Genomic DNA, 19360 nt, shown 5'->3' on the forward strand with positions numbered 1-19360 from the left:
CTGGTGAAAATATGCAATACCCCATTCAGTTTTCAAATAGCCATATGGCTATTATATTGACATTAGATGAACAGCTCTATAATTAAAAGCTGCTGTATATAGAACAAGATATCATAAATTCTATTAAAAATATTTGAGTACCTGAAGTGTGGTGATATCCTGTTTTGGGACTGGAGGATAAGCCTGTTGCTTTGTTGGATGGCTTAACTGCTCTGTTCACTACAGGGGCTAGAGATAAAGATAAAAAATTAGTTTAGATTTATTGGAAATTTTTTTTATTAAAAAGTAGCATAGACTTGAAAAACACAGAAATAATCTTTGCAATTTTTACTCCTAATATGTAGTTTCACGCCCTGGGGCGCTCAAGGAAATTGGGCGTGAGTGTGTGGGAAAAATGGGCAGATATTATCTCTCAGTATTAATGCTGCATTCAAACACGAACCATTTCTCAGTATATTCCTTGATGGCAGTTCAACAAATAAAAGCTAGTTTCACCTTGGTTACACTGGATTTTTGTTTTAGCTAATTCTCCTGAAATCTGAGCCTGCACGACCTTTAATATTAGTTATAAGTAAGCGGAGGACAATGGTTCCACCTTTGGATTGAAAATAACAAACCCCGCATTATCGGATTGTACAAACTGCATCGTTTGCAGGCCTCTGAAGAAACTCCGAAAAATTAATCCTTAAATTTAGAAAGAAACAAAAGTAAATGGTCCTGAACAGCTATTTCACTGTCATTTTCCATTATTTAATTTGAATTGATGTGTCAGATCAACTACTAATATAAAACACTTCTCTGTTGTGAAGATTTCATGTTCATTTGTATTAATCAAACTGCTGCAAGAACTGCCTTTCGATATATATATATCATGGTTACTTTTAAAGAGCAAAGTATTATGTTCCAATTACATTCTAAAATGCTGTGTTAGGTCATAGCAGATGTCATGTTTGGCAGTCTGCAAATATATTGAATAGTATCTGGAGAGTTCCAAAATATTTTCAAGATTAGTGCTTTCTGTGTCCGAATCACCCACTACATCCAAGCAGAAACACCATCTGAGGATCTTTAATTTCCTCTTACAGCCAAAGCGAAGTCCAGCCATTCTTGTCATAAAAACCAATAAGACAACACCCTATATAAAATAGTAGTAATATATTGAACAGATATGGACTTAAAGTGTTAGGGCCCTTGTAAATGTACTCAGGGAATCACACCAGCTTTGTGCAAGGCTACATGTGTGGTATTTGTTGATTCACATAACAGAATGGGCCTCCAGTGAGAAAACATCTAAAGACAGGTCAGAAAATAGAAATTACATCAGAAAAAGTGTAGGATTGAAGATTAGGAAGAAAGATGATTAGAGCTCAGACAGGAAGGTCCAGATGGTAAGGTGAATATCCTAGAGGTGTGAGATTAGTGGGGGTGGCAAGAGAGGAGAAAAGTCTTGGAGGAACTGCAAAATTGTATTCCTGAAAAATTATACTGTGGGAGACGGTGGGTGGGTTTGGAGAGATGCGGAAGTGGGAACAGTTAATTGGGAAGCTGACTGAAGTGGGAGGGCACATCTTGAAGGTTGGGGGAGTGGAGAACTGGGGTGATACCCTGAGATTCCATCTTCCATCAGCTGCCCAGAGAAGGCTGCAGACCCTAAGTCAATGATACAGCAGGTCTTAACCATTAACTTAAGGTCTACTACAGCATTCAAGGCCGACACCACTTGTAGGTCTCATATGTATAATTTCACACATAGTTAAAATGCCTTGTAACATTATTGTGCCTGACACTGGGGTTCTGCACCCGTGACGCCTGAAAGAAAAACGCCGATCAAAAACCTGGTTGTTTGCTACTGATGATTGCGTTTGGTGAACTTTTTTCTTACAAAGATCATATTGTGTAGCAAAAATACATATTGCACCATTGAGCAAAAGTCCTGTTCAATCTATTTACATTGACAGCAAGTCCCTGGGCAGCATAAAGAAATCAGTACAAGAATAGAGTGGGGTTTTTAGTGTTATAGATTTATCTTAATAGATTTAAAAGCAGGTATGAAAAATACAGCAAGTCTGCTATCTATAGTTGGCTTTACTTCATAGGGATTAAGAGATTCTTATCAGTCTTATTTCCACCCTAGAATGATTTTACCCCATTTTTCTAACCTTTTTGAAGACTTTTAAATTTGTAGCCCACACACTCAATTTCCAGTTTAAATGGATTGCTCTTTTCACATCTTCACTAATTTAGAAAACTGTTCATGTTTCTATTCCCTTGTATGCATCTTAATTATGGAACTAAACATAATAGTTTCAAATTTGATTTCATCTTAATAATTATATCCTGGCAAGCCCAAAGGACAAATATGAATTTGGCTTCAAGACAGATATAGATAACATTTTTAAAAAATCAGCCAATTAGTCTGCCTAGCATTTTCCATTCTTGGTTCTCTGTGCAGAATTGCTCAAAGGATAGGAAAGTGACATTGAGTAACATTGATCAGGCATCTATTACAGCCACCTGTGGGAAATCCTTTCCATTCTGTTATCATGTCTTGGCTGAATCAACGAACAAAGTGCTGGAGAAATTCAGCAGACCGAGCAGCATCTGTAGGGAAAAAGGAATTGTGGTTTTGGTTTGAAACCCTACATCGGAACATAACCAGGCTGAATCTGACAACAGCTCTGATTCATCGGCTTCTGAGAAGCTACATTCCCTAACCTACATCCATGCTTTCCATACGCATGTCATCGCCATGGCAATTCTCTTGTTTAACTTTCTTTGGCTGCACTCATTATAATGTTGCTCACATTCAGCTTCTGGTACACAGCTAGCGCTTCTAAATCAGCTGACTCTTGTCAACCACCGTCTGTGTGGACTTTGCACAATCTCTGTGGTCCTGTCCTGCTTCTACCCACATCCCAAGGAGTGGCCATTGATGGGAACGGGAGAAAGAATACATTGCAGGGAAATGAGATTGATGAGATCGCACCGAGAGCTTGCACAGACTTGATAGGCCGGAATTTCTTCTTTGAAGTGGTGAAAAATATGAGATGCAAGAACTTACGTTTCATCATTGGTGAAGAAGTGCTTTCCTCTTTGGGGTCAATGTATGCATCATCAGATTCATTATCCTTCATTGGGACAATATAATCACCCTGCAATTAAAAGAAAACATTATCCCAATAATACAGAAACACTGAATTAAAACAGCAGCTGTTGAGCAGTCTGCAAACTCCAATCACCAGGCACTTTTGCAGGGTATGTATGTGATTTTGTGCTCCAAGCCCATGGTTTTATATTGCTTGGTGAAAGAGGCTATCCCTTTCAAACAAGCTCTTCTCTAGAGAAATCATTTTTTATAAGCATGACACTCTTAATGTTCACACTGAATACATTTACATTTATTTACCTTATTTCTTGAGATATAGCATGGCACAGGCCCTTCCGGTCCTTTGAGCCGCACTGCCCAGTAATCTCCCAGCTTACGGGACAATTTACAATGACCAATTAGCCTACCAATCGTTACATCTTTGGACTGCGGGAGGAAACCAGAACACCCAGAGGAAACTCAAGTGGTTCATGGGGAGAACATACAAACTCCTTACAGATGATATCAGAATTGAATGCAGACGCTCCTAGCTGCAAAGGCGTTGCACTAACGGCTGCACCCCCATGTATTTGAAGTCATACTTTAATGTCCTGGATACCTACTAGTGCACATATTTGTATCTTAAAAATGGAACATAATTTCACCTCAACTTTTTCTAATGGAGTTTTTAAATGTGGGTTCTTTGACTTCTTCAGAACTCAAAATTCCAACTTTTACATAATCTTTTTCTGTCTATTTCTGAAAGTATGTGTGACACTTCACACATAAATCATGAATACTTTACAACATGGCAAGCATAGAGCATTAATCTTACTCAATGCATAAACTTGTGCATTTATGCAATTATTTGCTTTTGCCACTTTGACAATGCCTCAAAGCTTATTTATGGAATAAACTTTAAGGCATAAACTCAAGCACTTCATATTTGAATATCAGATAATAAAAAAAGTCCTTAACACACAGCACATCTGTGGAGATTTTATGATTTAATCATGTCAATGATCCATCATCAGAATACTTCCAAGCACTTTTTTTTAGTTTTATAATTGCACATTCCGTGAATTGAAAATCTAAGATGCCACAATCAATGTTCAAATAAGTAACAAAGAAATCAAAAGCTAATCAAAAGAATTGTATTTGAGTGAAACCAAATTTGTCCTTTTGAAAAGCTGCCTATTTTAATCCTGAGGATGCAAGTACTTCAGGGCAACAAAAAAAAAACACCATAATTTTATGGTGTCTTAATATATTTATTCCTCAGATCACAGAGAAATGGAATCAGATGCCAATATTACAGTAGCTACACAGAGAGATGAAGCAGAGGAGATGGAAACAGTCAGCTATCCTTGAGAATACCTGCTTAACCTCTCCATCACTTAACTCAATTAGATGTAAATGAATTATACTTAGAGCTATTAAGAATTAGAACATGATCCATATCAAAATATCTGAATGAAAAATAATACTAGTTTTATTGCATTCACACAGATGATCTCCTTTCTGCACAAGTTTAAATATTTTTAATCTTCAATGTAGGTATACCCATAAACTTCAAACAAGCAAAGCCACTGATGACTGGCAGCCCCAAAAGGAACCATGGACACTTCTCAGATATCCACGCACCTAACTGTATGCTTCATTGCTGGAGTCAGCATTAAGCCCCGTGCCTGAACATTGCGGTGCTGAGAAGATGGCCGGAGACAAGCAGCTATATATCAAAGTCAGCATGAGTATGATCACCAATGTCATTCATCAGAATGGTGTCATCAACCCCATTGAAAAGTGAAGCTTGTTGTTTTCCATATTTTATTGTAATGCTTTTAATTATTCGTTAGTATTTTAAAGTCTTTAATTATATTTTAAACATTTAATTATTGAAATCTATCTGAATGATTCTGACAATTAAAATCTTTGGACCATTAAACTGCAGTGTTCAAAAGGGAATTGGATGAGCATACAAGAGGAAATAATATGCAGGGTCAACTTTGACATTCCTGGCTCATACTTACATACTGAACTGCTTCTCACCTTCTGGAGAAGACTTGCAATTTTGAGGGTACAGTTGTTTAAAGGAATGAGATTCCTTTAATGTTTTTGACCATACCTCATCATCTTCCTTTTGACCCATCTTCCGAGCAGCGTGTGGCAGTGGAGGAGTCTTTCGCTTGATTGGAACAGGATTCGGCTTTGAGGGAGGGATTGCTGGCCGGCTTCCTGGTCGATTGTCTATAGGAATGATAAGGGGGAATGAATACTTCATTTACAGTAGATTCGAAAACAGCCACCATCACAGTACACTGACATTTTGCTTAGCCTTTTGGATGCTTTCCCAAGAATAACACTGTTAATGGAATCAGCGGTGAAAGATGTCGTTATGGCATTACAGTTAGACATTCATTACTGTCAGGGCATCTGATGAGCACTGAAATCACCAAAGCAGAGTAGGGTACAGACCAAGAATATAGATGGTCAGATGATGGGACAACATATAAAATATGAAGGTAAGCTAACCAATAGTATAAAAGAGGATACCAAAAGGTTTTTCCAGATAGACAATGAGTAAAATAGAGATGACACTGGAAAATAATACTGGAGAGGTAGAAATGGTGGACAAACATAAACAAGTATTTTGCTTCACCTTCACTGTGGAAGACACCAGCAGTGTCAGAAATTTGAGAGTGTCAGGGGGCAGAAGTGAGCGTGATTTCTTTTACTAAGGAGAAGGTGCTTGGGAGGCTGAGAGGTTTGAAGGTAGATGAGTCACCTGGACCAGATAGACTACACCCCAGGGCTCTGAAAGAGGTAGCTGAAGAGATTGAAGAGACCATTCAAGAATCTTGAGATTCTGGAAAACTGGAAAATTGCAAATGTCACTTCACTCTTTAAGAAGGAAGGGAGGCAAAAGAAAGGAAATTATTGGCGACACACACAACATGTTGGAGGAACTCAGCAGGTCAGGCAGTATCTATGGAAAGGAGTAAAGGCTTTATTTTTTTCTATAGATGCTGCCTAGCTTGCTGAGTTCCCCTAGCATTTTGTGTGTGTTTCCTTGGATTTCCAGCACCTTGTGTTTGTAAAGGAGATTATAGGCCAGTTAGCCTGACTTCAGTAGTTGGAAAGATGATGGAGTCCATTATTAAGGATGCAGTTTCAGGGTGCTTGGAGGCTCATGATAAAATAGGGCAAAGTCATCATGGTTTTCTTAAGGGGAAATCTTGCCTGACAAATCTGTTAAAATTGTTTGAGGAAATAGCAGACCAGATAGGTAAAGGAGAGTCAGTGTATTTTCAGAAGCCCAAATGAATCCTCATGCAGGATGCCTTAAAGGTCAACTTGCTGGCTGAGTTGATGGCAAGGAAGGCAGATGCAATGTTAACTTTTATTTTGAGGTGACTAGAATATAAAAGTAAGGATATAAAGCCGAGGCTTTATAAAGCTTTAGTCACCCCACACTTGGAGTATTGTGAGTAGTCTTGGGCCCCTAACCTAAGAAAAATGTGCTGGCATTGGCGAGGGTCCAGAGGAGGTTCATGAGAATGATTCTGGGAATGAAAGGGTTAATATATGAGGAGCATTTAGGAGAATGAGGAGAGATCTCATTGAAACCTATTGAATATTGAAAGGCTTAGATAGAGTGGATGTGGACAGGATGTTTCCTATAGAGGGAGAGTTTAAGACCAGAGGACACAGCCCTCTGTCCCAGAATAGAGGGACATTGCTTTGAACAGAGATGAGGAGGAATTTCTTTAGCCAGAGGGTGATGAATCTGTGGAATTCATTGCCACACAAAGCTATGGGGGTGGGGGGGGGGGTTCTGTTTAAATCAGATATTGCTAGGTTCTTGATTAGTGGAGGAATCAAAGGTTATGGGGAGGAGGCACGAGAATCAGTTTGAGATGGATAATAAATCAGCTATAATAGAATGATGGAGCAGAATCAATGGGCCAAATGGCCTAATTCTGCTTGTATGCCTTAATGGATGAAGGGCCTGAAATGTATGATTCAAGCTGAACATGATGAAAATGTCTCTCCCGTGTTGCAATCAGCTGTGGCATTTCTACATTGCCTTTCCTCAGTCTTCTCCTCAAAAAACCCCGTCAAAGTTCCCCTGCTGGGAACCATGCTGACTATCCCTGATTAGACTGTGCTTTTCCAGGTGGGCAAACACTAGCCCTGAAGTTTTTCCAGCGAAGCTTATACAGTACCTACTGTACGCCCAAGTGCTGATTCATATGACCCACGAAAAAGGAGGGAAACCACAGCTCTTTCTCTGTAGGTTTGATTCCTCCTCACTGATGATTTAGTAAAGAGCCACTGCTTAGCATTGGTAGTCTGCTCTAAATCACTCAGGAGTTATGGAATTATGGTGGTACTTTATAAAACTCTTGCCTTTTGGTTATTTGCCATTGAGTTGGGGGAGGGTGGATTTAGAGATTTTTAATGGTTTTCTTTCTAACAAAATGAGTGAAGCTAGCGCAAATGTTTACCTGTGAAAATGAGTGCTGTTGATAGAGAAGGGAGACAAAGGCAGTAACTGTACTCCCATTCTCCCATGAAGGCACAAAATGCATATATTTAGACTGGGTGCACGAAAACATTCAGGACCCCCTCATCATGGATGATAATGGCTCAGCGTCAGGTGGTGCATTCACTGAGTAATGCACTGATTGTCAGGCAGCGGAGAACTGGAGACTGTGAATGAATGTGGAAGCAAATGCCTTTGCTCAGGGAGTGCATGAATTCAGTCCTCAAAAAGATTCACACCTTATGTGTTCAAGTTTGGATTCAACAAAGAGGTTGACATAATCTATTCTGGCACCGAGCAACAAATCAAACAGCCTGAATACAGAAAGTGGGGTTATTAGCTGAAGAGTAAAATTTGATTGTGACCACGGCTATTGAAAGGTGCGGATTAGCATGTGGGGTCAATAGAGCAGGGGTAGCATCTAGCGATGGTTATTAGGGAAATATTTAACTGTGTCACAAGTACAGTGGAGATCACGTCTTACAAATCCAACTGAGCTTTTTTGAAGAGGTAACCAAGAAAATGGATGAAGGTAGTATGGTATATATGGCTTTAGAGAGACTTTTAACAAGGGCCTGTACTATGTTGCACTGTTCTAAGGCCGCACATGGTGGCTGGCCCAGATAGTTAAGGCAGCTGGATGCAACTTTGGCTGAGTGATAGATTTAGGGAGTATTCTGGAGTTATGTGAATATAGCAGATATTACTAAAAACCAATCTTCAGGTTTTATTGTAAATTGCAAGCAGTCAATTGAAGTTGCAGGCATAGGCTGGGTCACAGACTAAGAGATTGCATATGCATCCGCCAAACATTAAGGCAACAGGGTTGTGTTATTCACCCTGCATCAAAAATGAATTTAAAGAATTTGCACCATTCCAGTTTTGTGAACAACATGTAAATTCAGGGAAGTTTCCAGTTAGTTTGTCTCAGGAAAAGCATTTGAATATTTAAAGTGTTTCAGCTCTAGATATGCAATTCAAAGGAACCATTGTCAACCCAATAAACAATGTCATTGTAATGATAGAAACTGTATTGAATCACCTTCTGTTACCATTAATCTTAAGGGTATAAGAATGGGATGTACCTTGAGTTTGGGAGACTCTATTGAGAGTGTCTCCAGAATGAGGCTCATTGGTTTTGATGTATAAAGACTTCGATATCATCAGCTTCAGTGTCTCTATGGTGGCTTCATTTAAACTCACAACAATAGTAGGCAGAGCATATATTACTGGATGGGTATTTTTCTCACTGGAAATCATAACAAGTGATTGGTGCTGGAACCTTTGTGATACAGATAAATGACTTGGATAGGAATGTAGTAGATCTAATTAGCAAGTTTGCAGATGATACAAAGAGTGGTGGAGTTGTGGGTAACAATGAAAGTTGTCAAAAGAAACAGTGAGGCATAGATCAGCTGGGAAGATGGGCAGGACAAATGGTGGATAATATTTAATCCAGATGAGTGAAGTAATGAATGTTGGGAGATTAAGTTCTGGTAGAATGTACAGAGTATATGGTAGGGACATTAGGAATGTTGCTATACAAAGAAACATCGGGGTGCAAGTCCACAGCTCACTTAAAGTGGAGACAAAGGTGGATGGGCTAGTATAAAAGGCATTGAGCATGTTTGCCTTTCTAAGCCAAAGCACTGAGGATTAGGTTTGGGACATCAAGTTGCAGCTGCACAAAACACTTAGACCACTGTTGGGAGCACCGTTTATGGTTTTTGTTGAAGGATGTGGCAGCAATAAAGAGCATGCAGAGGAGCTTCACCAGGACTTTTCCCTGAAACAGAGGGCTGTATTTATAAAGAACTGAATGGATAGGCTGGGTTTATTCTCACTGGAACATAAAAGGCTTAAGGGTGACCTTAGAGAAGTTTATAAAATTATGAGAACATTAATAGCACAGGTAGTGTGTTTTACCCAGGGCAGGGAGCCTGGAACTGGGGGCATATCTTTGGGGTAGCAGGGGAGGAACTTAAAGAAGATATGAGGGGTAGCTTTTTCACGGAGAAAGGGAGATATTTGGAATGAGGAGATGCTGGGGGCAAATACAATTACAAGTTTATAAAAGTACTTGGGCAGGAAAGGCACAGTGATGTGGGCCCAAAGTAGACAAATGGGATCAGTGTAGATAGGCATCATGGTTGGCAAGGGCATGTTTTTGCAATGTACATTTCTACGATTCAACAAGCAAAATGATTCCATTCCTTACGGTGTATGTTTTTTTCTATGAAACTTGCTGAAAATATAAATTATTACGAAGATTCACAAAGCCAAAGTGAGACCTAGCAGATCATAGCTAAGGGAAAAGATTGGTTAGTCTTAAGATTATAAATATCTTTGATTATGCTCACTTGGTAAATAATTTTATGCTTTTTCTAATATTTAACTGTACAAAAATTTGGAACTATACACGGATGTAGCTATTAAGATAAAACCCAATGAATAGTTGACAGTAATAAACATAGGACCCTGATTCTGAAATCAGAAGGACTGTGTATTACCTGCATATTCTTCTCTAGACGTTGAGAAAAAGTTGGGAATTATTTTCTTGCTTTTCTCGCTTGGAGGTGGCTCATAATTTTCTTCAGTGTCACCATCATCATGTGGATCTTCATAAGTGTCTGAATCATTTGAATGTCCATCGGGGTTTTCATAATCACTGTTATCCTGTGCACAAACAGAAACGGTTATGGTTTTCCTTCATTTGATTTAACATGGTATACCAATTTGCACAGTGATTTTGAATTAGAATAAAAAATATCTACTGCAAAAATACAATCAATCATACCATCATTGAATGTTAATATTTCAGTAGCTGGTGTAAGTAGCAGACCATTTAATTTAATGTTTTAAACATATCAAGTGATTATGAGGCTAATGCCTCATTTCCATCAGGAGAGATGTGACGTTCATGCCAGGAAGTATCCCCACTGCAGAGCAGGGCTTGCACACGTGCTATAGAGAGAATGTGTGCACACGCCTGTCAGATGGTTATTGTGGGAGAGGTCATGTTTCTGCACCTCTAGCTTACCCACAGCCCCACTGAAACGTCGACTGCACCTCTTCCTACAGATGCTGCCTGGCCTGCTGCGTTCACCAGCAACTTTGATGTGTGTTGCCCCACTGAGGAGTTAAGTTATATCTGCCTGTTGACATCTCCTAAAGCATGTGATAAAGTGGGATCTGTATCAGAACCTAACATCTCTTTGAACTTACTTTGCTTAGTTTGAACCCAATTTCATGTTGATGTAGGCAATTTAAAAGAAGGCTTTCCCAGCACTAAGTGAGCTGAGCAGGTTTCCTTTCAAAACAACAGACAAGAGAAAATCTTCAGATGCTGGAAATCCGAGCAACACTCACAAAAAGCTGGAGGAATTCAGCAGGCCAGGCAGCAGCTACAGATAAAAGTACAGTCAACATTTCGGGCTGAAACCCTCCGGTAGGACTTGCTGAAGGGTTTTGGCTCAAAGCGTTGCCTGTACCTTTCTCCATAGATGCTGCCTGGCCTGCTGAGTTCCTTCAGCTTTTTGGGTGTGTTTCTCCTTTCAAAAACCAGTAATTTTGGGTCGAGGAACAGATTTATTCTCATCCATCAACACAAATTACTGACATATTCTGGCCTCATGTTATTGGAAGGGATTTGTGGGTAGTTGGCCCAGTTCTACACGAGTGACTACTGCATTGCACAGCAGAGCTTCTGGCCAGTTGATCCATGTTTTCCATAATAAAGAATCCTAACTGGTATACAGAGGTAATAATTTCTATGTGCAGGTACATCAAAACTAATCCGACATTTTATATTTAATCTTCACTGATACAGACAATGCAATACGCTATGCAATTTAGACAGTGCAGATAGGAACGAGTTATTTCTAGGAAATAATTTTTATGAATATCAAAATTCAATTTTGTGCAATTTTGATTAATTTATGGAGAGCATTCATCGCACTTATCCGAGTTAAACAGTCATTTTCCCCGTTCAAGTTCCGGATGCATGGTTTCCCCTCATTGTGATATTATCAGCTCACACTTCAGCAACTTGCAATACAGAAAATGTAGAAGAGATGAATATATGCAGGTGCAAACTTAACTTGTGGAAGAGGCTATTAGGTGTCCTGCTATAGTCATTAATGGATCTTTGCGCAGTGTTTCTACATCTTCTACTGAAATTTGAATCATAATCTTTATCTATCCAATTTCTTGCTCATATCTGCCTGCAAGCTTGTAAATTACATCGACTTCTGTGCAAGCAATGTGACGGGGAGGATTCATCAATTCTCAAGAATGATATCTATTTTACACCATGAAGAAATATTGTTTTTATTTTCTCTTAACGTTTTACTGTTGCCAAGTCAGAATCACTGAATTCCCAATGTAGCACCATTACTGGAGACAAAATAGTTCGGTGTGGAGACTGACACTACCTCCTCAGGTCAACTGGACAACAACAGTGTGCTTCTCAGCATTGTCCAATTCCTTAGAACACTTGAAGCATAATTGGCAATTAGAAAGATAGGCAGTAGAATATCTGTTAATTGCCTGATATACTTTAAAAAATTAGGCTTTCAAAATTCCCTGGTTTCTACAAAATGTTGTTGATTTATCCTCTCATTTTTGGACCTGCCAAAGCAAATTTATAAAGATAATAAGCCCAAGGCATTGCTTGCTGAAGATGAGCCCTCACACTTAGTGCATTAAAATGCCCCTCCTTCCAGGGTGTGCAAACAAGAATACGTCCATTGCTTGTTCACATCCTCGGGGAGGAGTAGTGTGGGAGAAGGTGGGGTGGGGAGATCAGCTATCTATCATTATACACCAGTCATTGAAAGTGGGCATGCAGGTACAGCAGGCAGTGAAAAAGGCGAATGGTATGCTGGCATTCATAGCAAGAGGATTCGAGTACAGGAGCAGGGAGGTACTACTGCAGTTGTACAAGGCCTTGGTGAGACCACACCTGGAGTACTGTGTGCAGTTTTGGTCCCCTAATCTGAGGAAAGACATCCTTGCCATAGAGGGAATACAAAGAAGGTTCACCAGATTGATTCCTGGGATGGCAGGACTTTCATATGAAGAAAGACTGGATGAACTGGGCTTGTACTCGCTGGAATTTAGAAGATTGAGGGGGGATCTTATTGAAACGTATAAAATCCTAAAGGGATTGGACAGGCTAGATGCAGGAAGATTGTTCCCCATGTTGAGGAAGTCCAGAATGAGGGGTCACAGTTTGAGGATAAAGGGGAAGCCTTTTAGGACCGAGATTAGGAAAAACTTCTTCACACAGAGAGTGGTGAATCTGTGGAATTCTCTGCCACAGGAAACAGTTGAGGCCAGTTGATTGGCTATATTTAAGAGGGAGTTAGATATGGCCCTTGTGGCTACGGGGATCAGGGGGTATGGAGGGAAGGCTGGTACAGGGTTCTGAGTTGGATGATCAGCCATGATCATACTGAATGGTGGTGCAGGCTCGAAGGGCTGAATGGCCTACTCCTGCACCTATTTTCTATGTTTCTATGTTTCTATTGCATGGAGGAGAAGGGTGACTGGGACTTTGATGGTTGGGGCTGAGGAGAGTCAAGATAATCAGCTGCTGACAACTAGGGTTGGGCTTGCAATCACAAGTGAGTTGCAACGGTCTGCTTTGCAATATGGGGAAGGAGGGTTGGCCAGGGGACAATCCAGCGTTTGGGGTGGATTAAGTTCTAATCAGAGCCTGGGTTGCAGTTGGGTTAATGAGGGCCAGGCTAAGACATGGTGCATGTTTGTAAAGGGCTGGTTGGTGATTTGGGGACATAACAAAGATTGGTTCAGTGAATTGTGGGGATTACAGTGTGGAGGGGTTTGGATGATCCATGGAAAAGCCAATGTAAGGAATAACTTATAAATTAGAGTTACTAAGATGAGTGCCCTGTGTCAGACTTCAGGTCCTGGACCAGCTGAGGTTGCTCTCCATTAACTAACACTGAAGCAGGTCATGCTTGCATTGTGTAGTCCTGCTTGTGCATTAGTAGATTGAACTGCCTGGACATTTCCTGGCATTATTTACATTACAGTTACATTGTGGATCAGGAAGAAATATCATAACCTCACATACCTCAAAGTGAATGTCAATTTTCCCTTAATAATTGCATTTTTACCTCTACTGCATTGCATGGTACATATAATTATCCTAATACCAGGCAGATTTTCCACTCTAGATCTTTTTCCCTTCTAGCACAATTTCACCTCAAAGTTCTCTTGTGAGCATGTCCAACATTTACCAAAATCCTTGTTGTTCTGTAGTAACATGCATTTTGTCAAAACGAAGATTCACCTATAATTATGGGAGATGTCCTGAAATTATGTATATATTGCATTTAAGGATTATTTTATGTTTACAAAATATGTTGGTGTTCTAAATTAACAAAAGCAAAGCCCAAATCTCTCAGAAGGATTATTGTATCTTGGCAGCAAAATCTACTAATATCTCAATCATGAGATCATACCTTTGGTTCATGTGCAAAATAACCCAGGGAAATTTATGGGTAATAAATTCATAAATTATACTACACTAAAACATTCCTTCTAAAGTCTACAAAGGACATATTTTACCAAAAGCATGGAACATAATCTTCCAGCTTCCTCAACTTATTGATTCTCCATTTTACTGGTTTTTCATGATTTGAAGCAATAAGAACAAATGGTGTTTGGTTAATCAGATAGTGGGAGAAATCTCTAGCCAAAAAGCTGATGAGTACATAAAATCAGCAATGTGAACTGGGGCACCTGCAATTTAATATCAGTGAAAACTAGTTTTTATACAAAAATTGCTGCAGAATTACCTTGCAGATTTTCAACAGATGAATCCAATTGTAATGAATACATCACACCTGCAGATATCCAAAGTACAGCACCATACTCTTAATGAGACAAATCTGACGGGTTCTGTACCCAACATTCATTTATTTAAGTCCTGCCTCCATTGTGCTTTAAAACCTGGTCACATTAAATCATTTTAAGACCATGAGACCATAAGACATAGGAGCAGAATTAGGCCATTTGGCCCATTGAGTCTGCTCTGCCATTCAATCATAGATGATCCTTTTTTCTTCTCCTCCTCAACCCCATTTCCCGACCTTCTCCCCGTAACTTTTGATGCCATGTTCAATCAAGAACCTATCAATCTCTGCCTTAAATACACCTAACGACCTGGCCTCCACAGCTGCATGTGGCAACAAATTCCACAAATTCACCACACCCTGGCTAAAGAAACTTCCCCGCATCTCTGTTTTGAATGGATGCCTATGTACTTGCCCTATCAAGAACAATCTCATTCAAAGAATTTTGTCTGTGAGTTCTGATAATATAAAATTCTGAATTAAACAAACTGACTGAATGAAACACATTTACAGTGGGAAATCTCGTTGGGTCCTGTAACAGCCTAGGCTTGGAGTAAGACCTAAAGGAAGTTGTTGAATTCAATGGGCATTGTAAAGCTGCAGAGCAAAAGTAAAGCTGAAGGCAAGTTTCATTTTTAATAAGTATTTTGCTTTAATTTAATTTAAATGAATATTTATTTGTTTTATGCAATTTTAGCTATTTTCACTCCTAATTTAGTATTTTCAAGAAAAAAAAGACTATTTTTAAGTGTCACTGAATTTAGAAGCTATTCAATAATCCTCATGCCCTGATAGTTGGAAAACCTGGGAACAAAAATCAGGTGCAATGAAAAGCTCACCTTCTCCAGTTTTACAGCATATGGGATCAGATAAATAGAATTCACACGATTCAGCACAATTTCAGTATAAATTCTACACAACATAATTTGCTCTTTGCTAAAGGGGAGTCTTGGGGCTGATGAAGTTTCTTCAGTACCCATTTTAAACCCTGCACTTTGACCCTTGGACGGCTTGAGCCAATGAAACTTATACATGTGGTAAGTGTTGGCCTGGATACACTAAGAGCAGTGATTCTCGGCGGTGGGCACACACCAAGATATAGTCCATTGAAATGAATCTGTTTAAATAGTGCACTTTACACAAACATTCCAACATTAGGCGTCCTTCCAGTTACACTGTTTTGTTACACCATTAATGACAATTCAATCAAATAGTTTTACACAGAGTACTTACAAATTCATTGTCAGACCATTGTTCACCATCTGGACCTTCAGCTCCTTCTATTAGTAAGAATAAGAAAAGTTAATTCTTAATAAACTAACATTTATATTAATATAATAATATTTTACTTTGGAGTGATGCAAAAGAAAACAAATTATTGGAAGAGCTATGATATGGATGTTGGAGAATACCAGGCAAGCTGAAACTCTTATTCCTTTTAATTGTCTTCTGAGAAATGTAGAACATCTGGCCAGAAAGTTAAGATGTCTAAACCACATTCAGTATAAATAAAGCCAATGATAAAGTGGCCCTTCCACACTAATAAGTGAATGAAATCCGATTGGACCTCCAACAGGGTTTGAATGTGGTGAAGCTTCCAAATTTGCATCACAGTGTTGAGGTGCAGGAGGGCCCGGAGTCAGGTGTGGAAGGTGTTGTGAGGAAGGACAGTTCCAATGACAGGATCTAGAGGTTCTGGTCAATAATGCTAGAGTATCTGGCATAATTCACTTGCCTTCAGTATAACTTGCACATAGGTTTATTGAATATTAAATTAAAATGTCAGAATCACACGAGTTTTTATGACCTTCTACAGCACAGTGAAAATCAGAGTGCTAGAAGTAAAATTTGCTGTTAACCATGGAGAAATTTACCATTATATGAAATATCCATTAATTTCTTACCGGTCAAGAAGGATCCGTTGGGCACAAAGAACTCCAAAACTTAGAAAAGTTTTAATTTTTTAAAATTTAGAACTAAAAAATTGTAGTCCAATCTATCAAGAAAATAGTTTAGCACATTTATCATAAAATTGTTTAAACTGCTTTCTTTCACATTCAGATGTATCCATCTATCTTCACACCCTTAACCATCACCAGGGAATAATTTGTAAAACAGATATTACATTTGGTAATTCGCAAATAAGTATGAGCAGAAGCTCAGGGTCGAATATACTTTTTAAAAATAGGTGCAATTTGTGCTGGAACTGTTCACAATGTCAATAGCGTAAGGAATCTTTATATACTTGATCCTCCGAGGAAACAAAAGTAGAATCTCAGTTTTAGAAATGAGTTACGTAGAAATCCAGGTGAGGAAAATAAATTTGGTTTTTATTTATTGATTGAGAAAGGTAAACTCTGCCACCTCTATTTGGACATTAGCCTCCTCATCACGAGGACATCTTCAAAAGGCGATGACTCAAAAAGGTGGTATCCATCATTAAAGACCTCACCACCCAGGATATGTCTCCTTCTCATTATTATGATCAGGGAGGAGGATGAGGACACTCACTCAACATTTTAGGCACAACTTCTTCCCCTCCACCATTGACGACATACTGTATGTCAGTGATAATAAACCTGTTTCTGATTCTGAAAGTAATCTACAGGGGCTGTAAGGATTTTGAAGATATGTGGGGTTTTGGTGCTCTTGTACATTTCCTACAATAGCCATCCGGATCATTGGCCAATAGAATTTTAGTGATAATTCTCTTAAAGGCAGCATGTGATGTGTCCATTGAAAATGCATTATAATACATTCTTACTTTTGATTAACTCAACCATCTTTTTATTCCAGATGTACGATTAAATTATAAAAGAACATCTGACAGAACAAGATTACTTTTAAGATGAATGTAATAAAAAGCTTTTTTTAACATTGTAATATTCTATTGCACTAGCCTCTTCAATATTTTAACACAAAGTAGCAGACTTTGAAAAGTTTTAAGTTGCGCTGACGGTAAACTTATAAGTGATTAAAATAAAAGAAACTTGAATTAACATTGAATTTTGCTTACAGTAAACTCATCAAAAAGTTGCATCCATTATAAATCTGTAGTAATGCTTTCAAAAGTGATTGAAGGCTGGAGAATTGCTTGGTATGTTGTACATGTATGCATCATCAGGACCCGCCAAGTATCACTTGCAAAGAAAATCAGTTATATTTTAATGTGTTTCACTCAAAAATAAATAGGCACTGTATGTTCAATCATGGTAGCACTTTTCAAAAATCATAAATCTTATTCCTACCATTCCCTGCTGTGAGAGGTGTGATAAATATTTATGCTGGTGTTCTTGCTATGACCAAAGGTTTCTGGAATTAACTGGGCAAAGCTAAATTAGCTAAATATCTTCAATTTTCTCGAGTTATTTTGCATGTTTCCTTTCAGAGAAAAATAAAAGAAGCACATCCCATTTGCTTTTTAACTTATATCAAGATTTTTTTGCATACATTACCTGAGTAATCTCTGTCAGGAACAGTAGGTGCTGTTTGTTTTGTGATTCTGCAGCAATTAAAAAAAGTAGACGCAAGAGTCAAGACAAGAACTACAGTGGCAGGAAATGTTAAACTTCAAATTGTTAGTGGTTTAAGTATAACATGCACAAGGTGTTATCCAGATGTAAGAGCAAATCCAAGTTAGTCCATGCATGTTAGAAGCACAACAGTATTTGGTTCACTGCCAGAGGCCATGTGAATGAAGTTAGCTTTTTGAAAAGTGCCTAGTCAGTAAATAAAATGAGGCACTGGCGTTATTCACACATCGATACAAAGTTCCGGACTGCCTTTCAAGAGAATGTGAGGTATGTTCTAACAATAGTTATTGAACAAGTGGGCAGCAAGCAGTTTTACCCAGATGGATCACTGCTTCACTTTTAGGGGTATTACAATCACCATAGGAAAGATGCATGAACGTCCTGCTGAAATACACTATCTGGTGATGCAGAAGCCTGCTGGTAGGTAATATAAATGGAGAAAAAGAATGCGGAGATATTTATAAACCACCCCCACCACCACCACTGCCTGTTTGCCTCTTGGAGCCTAAAGTAACATATTTACATCACCAAACCACAAAAGATAGTTTAGTCAGTTCAATATTAGAATCTTTTTTTCACTTTAGCAATTAGTTTCCTTAAGCAGAACATGCAAGGTGCATTTTCCAACTCGATGCATCAAGTTTTACTACATCTTACGGGATCCAGATTTTCAAGCCATAATGCATCTTTGTAGGCAGGCATGTGGGTCACCTTATGGAGTGTTCTAACAAGTCAGAATACCAGATGAATTAACTCTTCCCAGGCTTCCAGACAGGTACAGGCATTGATTATAACCGACACTTCAATGAGAAACTTCACTATCTTCATCGGGGATCATTCCTGATGAAGATGGCGGAGTTTTTCATCGAAACGTCGGTTATAATTGATACCTGTACCCGCTGGAAGCCCGGGAAGAGTTAACTACTCATATATGCCTTGAAAGCACTAGATCATTTTTCAGAATACCAGATGCTCTAAAGCAATCAAACAAGTGTGGTCACTGATATCATGTAGGTAATCGGCTGTGAAATATATCTTGATTTTTAACTATTTCATTAGGGTTGGTTTAACAATAAATATTGGCCAGAACTTTGAGAGAACACCCTTGCTTTCTTTTCAATCATACAACAAATTGTTCCACATGCAGCTGCGAGGTCAGATTGTTTCAAAGTGGTACCACACTAATAGCAGCTCCAATCCCATCTCACTCTTGGAGTACTGTAGTGCCATTTGAGATAAAGTGCTCAGGGCTCTGGAGAAAGGGTCAACAAGATTCTAGCCCGGAGGTGACAGCACTATTAACTGAGCCCAG

At 38.9% G+C, this 19360-nt stretch overlaps 1 protein-coding gene across 7 annotated transcripts in view; it reads right to left on the minus strand.

Annotated features, from left to right (window-relative positions):
* The window catches only part of blnk (B cell linker), a 205634-nt gene that overhangs the window by 49950 nt on the left and 136324 nt on the right, over positions 1 to 19360 (minus strand). For all 7 annotated transcript variants that reach the window (XM_063071740.1, XM_063071741.1, XM_063071745.1 and 4 more), the window contains 6 exons: positions 17971 to 18017; positions 15749 to 15795; positions 10142 to 10307; positions 5211 to 5332; positions 3062 to 3152; positions 142 to 228 (listed from right to left, as the gene is read on the minus strand). In XM_063071740.1, the coding sequence (XP_062927810.1) occupies positions 142 to 228; positions 3062 to 3152; positions 5211 to 5332; positions 10142 to 10307; positions 15749 to 15795; positions 17971 to 18017 (560 nt within the window). The remainder of the gene's footprint in view (positions 1 to 141; positions 229 to 3061; positions 3153 to 5210; positions 5333 to 10141; positions 10308 to 15748; positions 15796 to 17970; positions 18018 to 19360) is intronic.

This window comes from Mobula hypostoma, chromosome 19 (genome assembly GCF_963921235.1).
Source record: "Mobula hypostoma chromosome 19, sMobHyp1.1, whole genome shotgun sequence".
Classification (NCBI taxonomy): Eukaryota; Metazoa; Chordata; class Chondrichthyes; order Myliobatiformes; family Myliobatidae; genus Mobula; species Mobula hypostoma.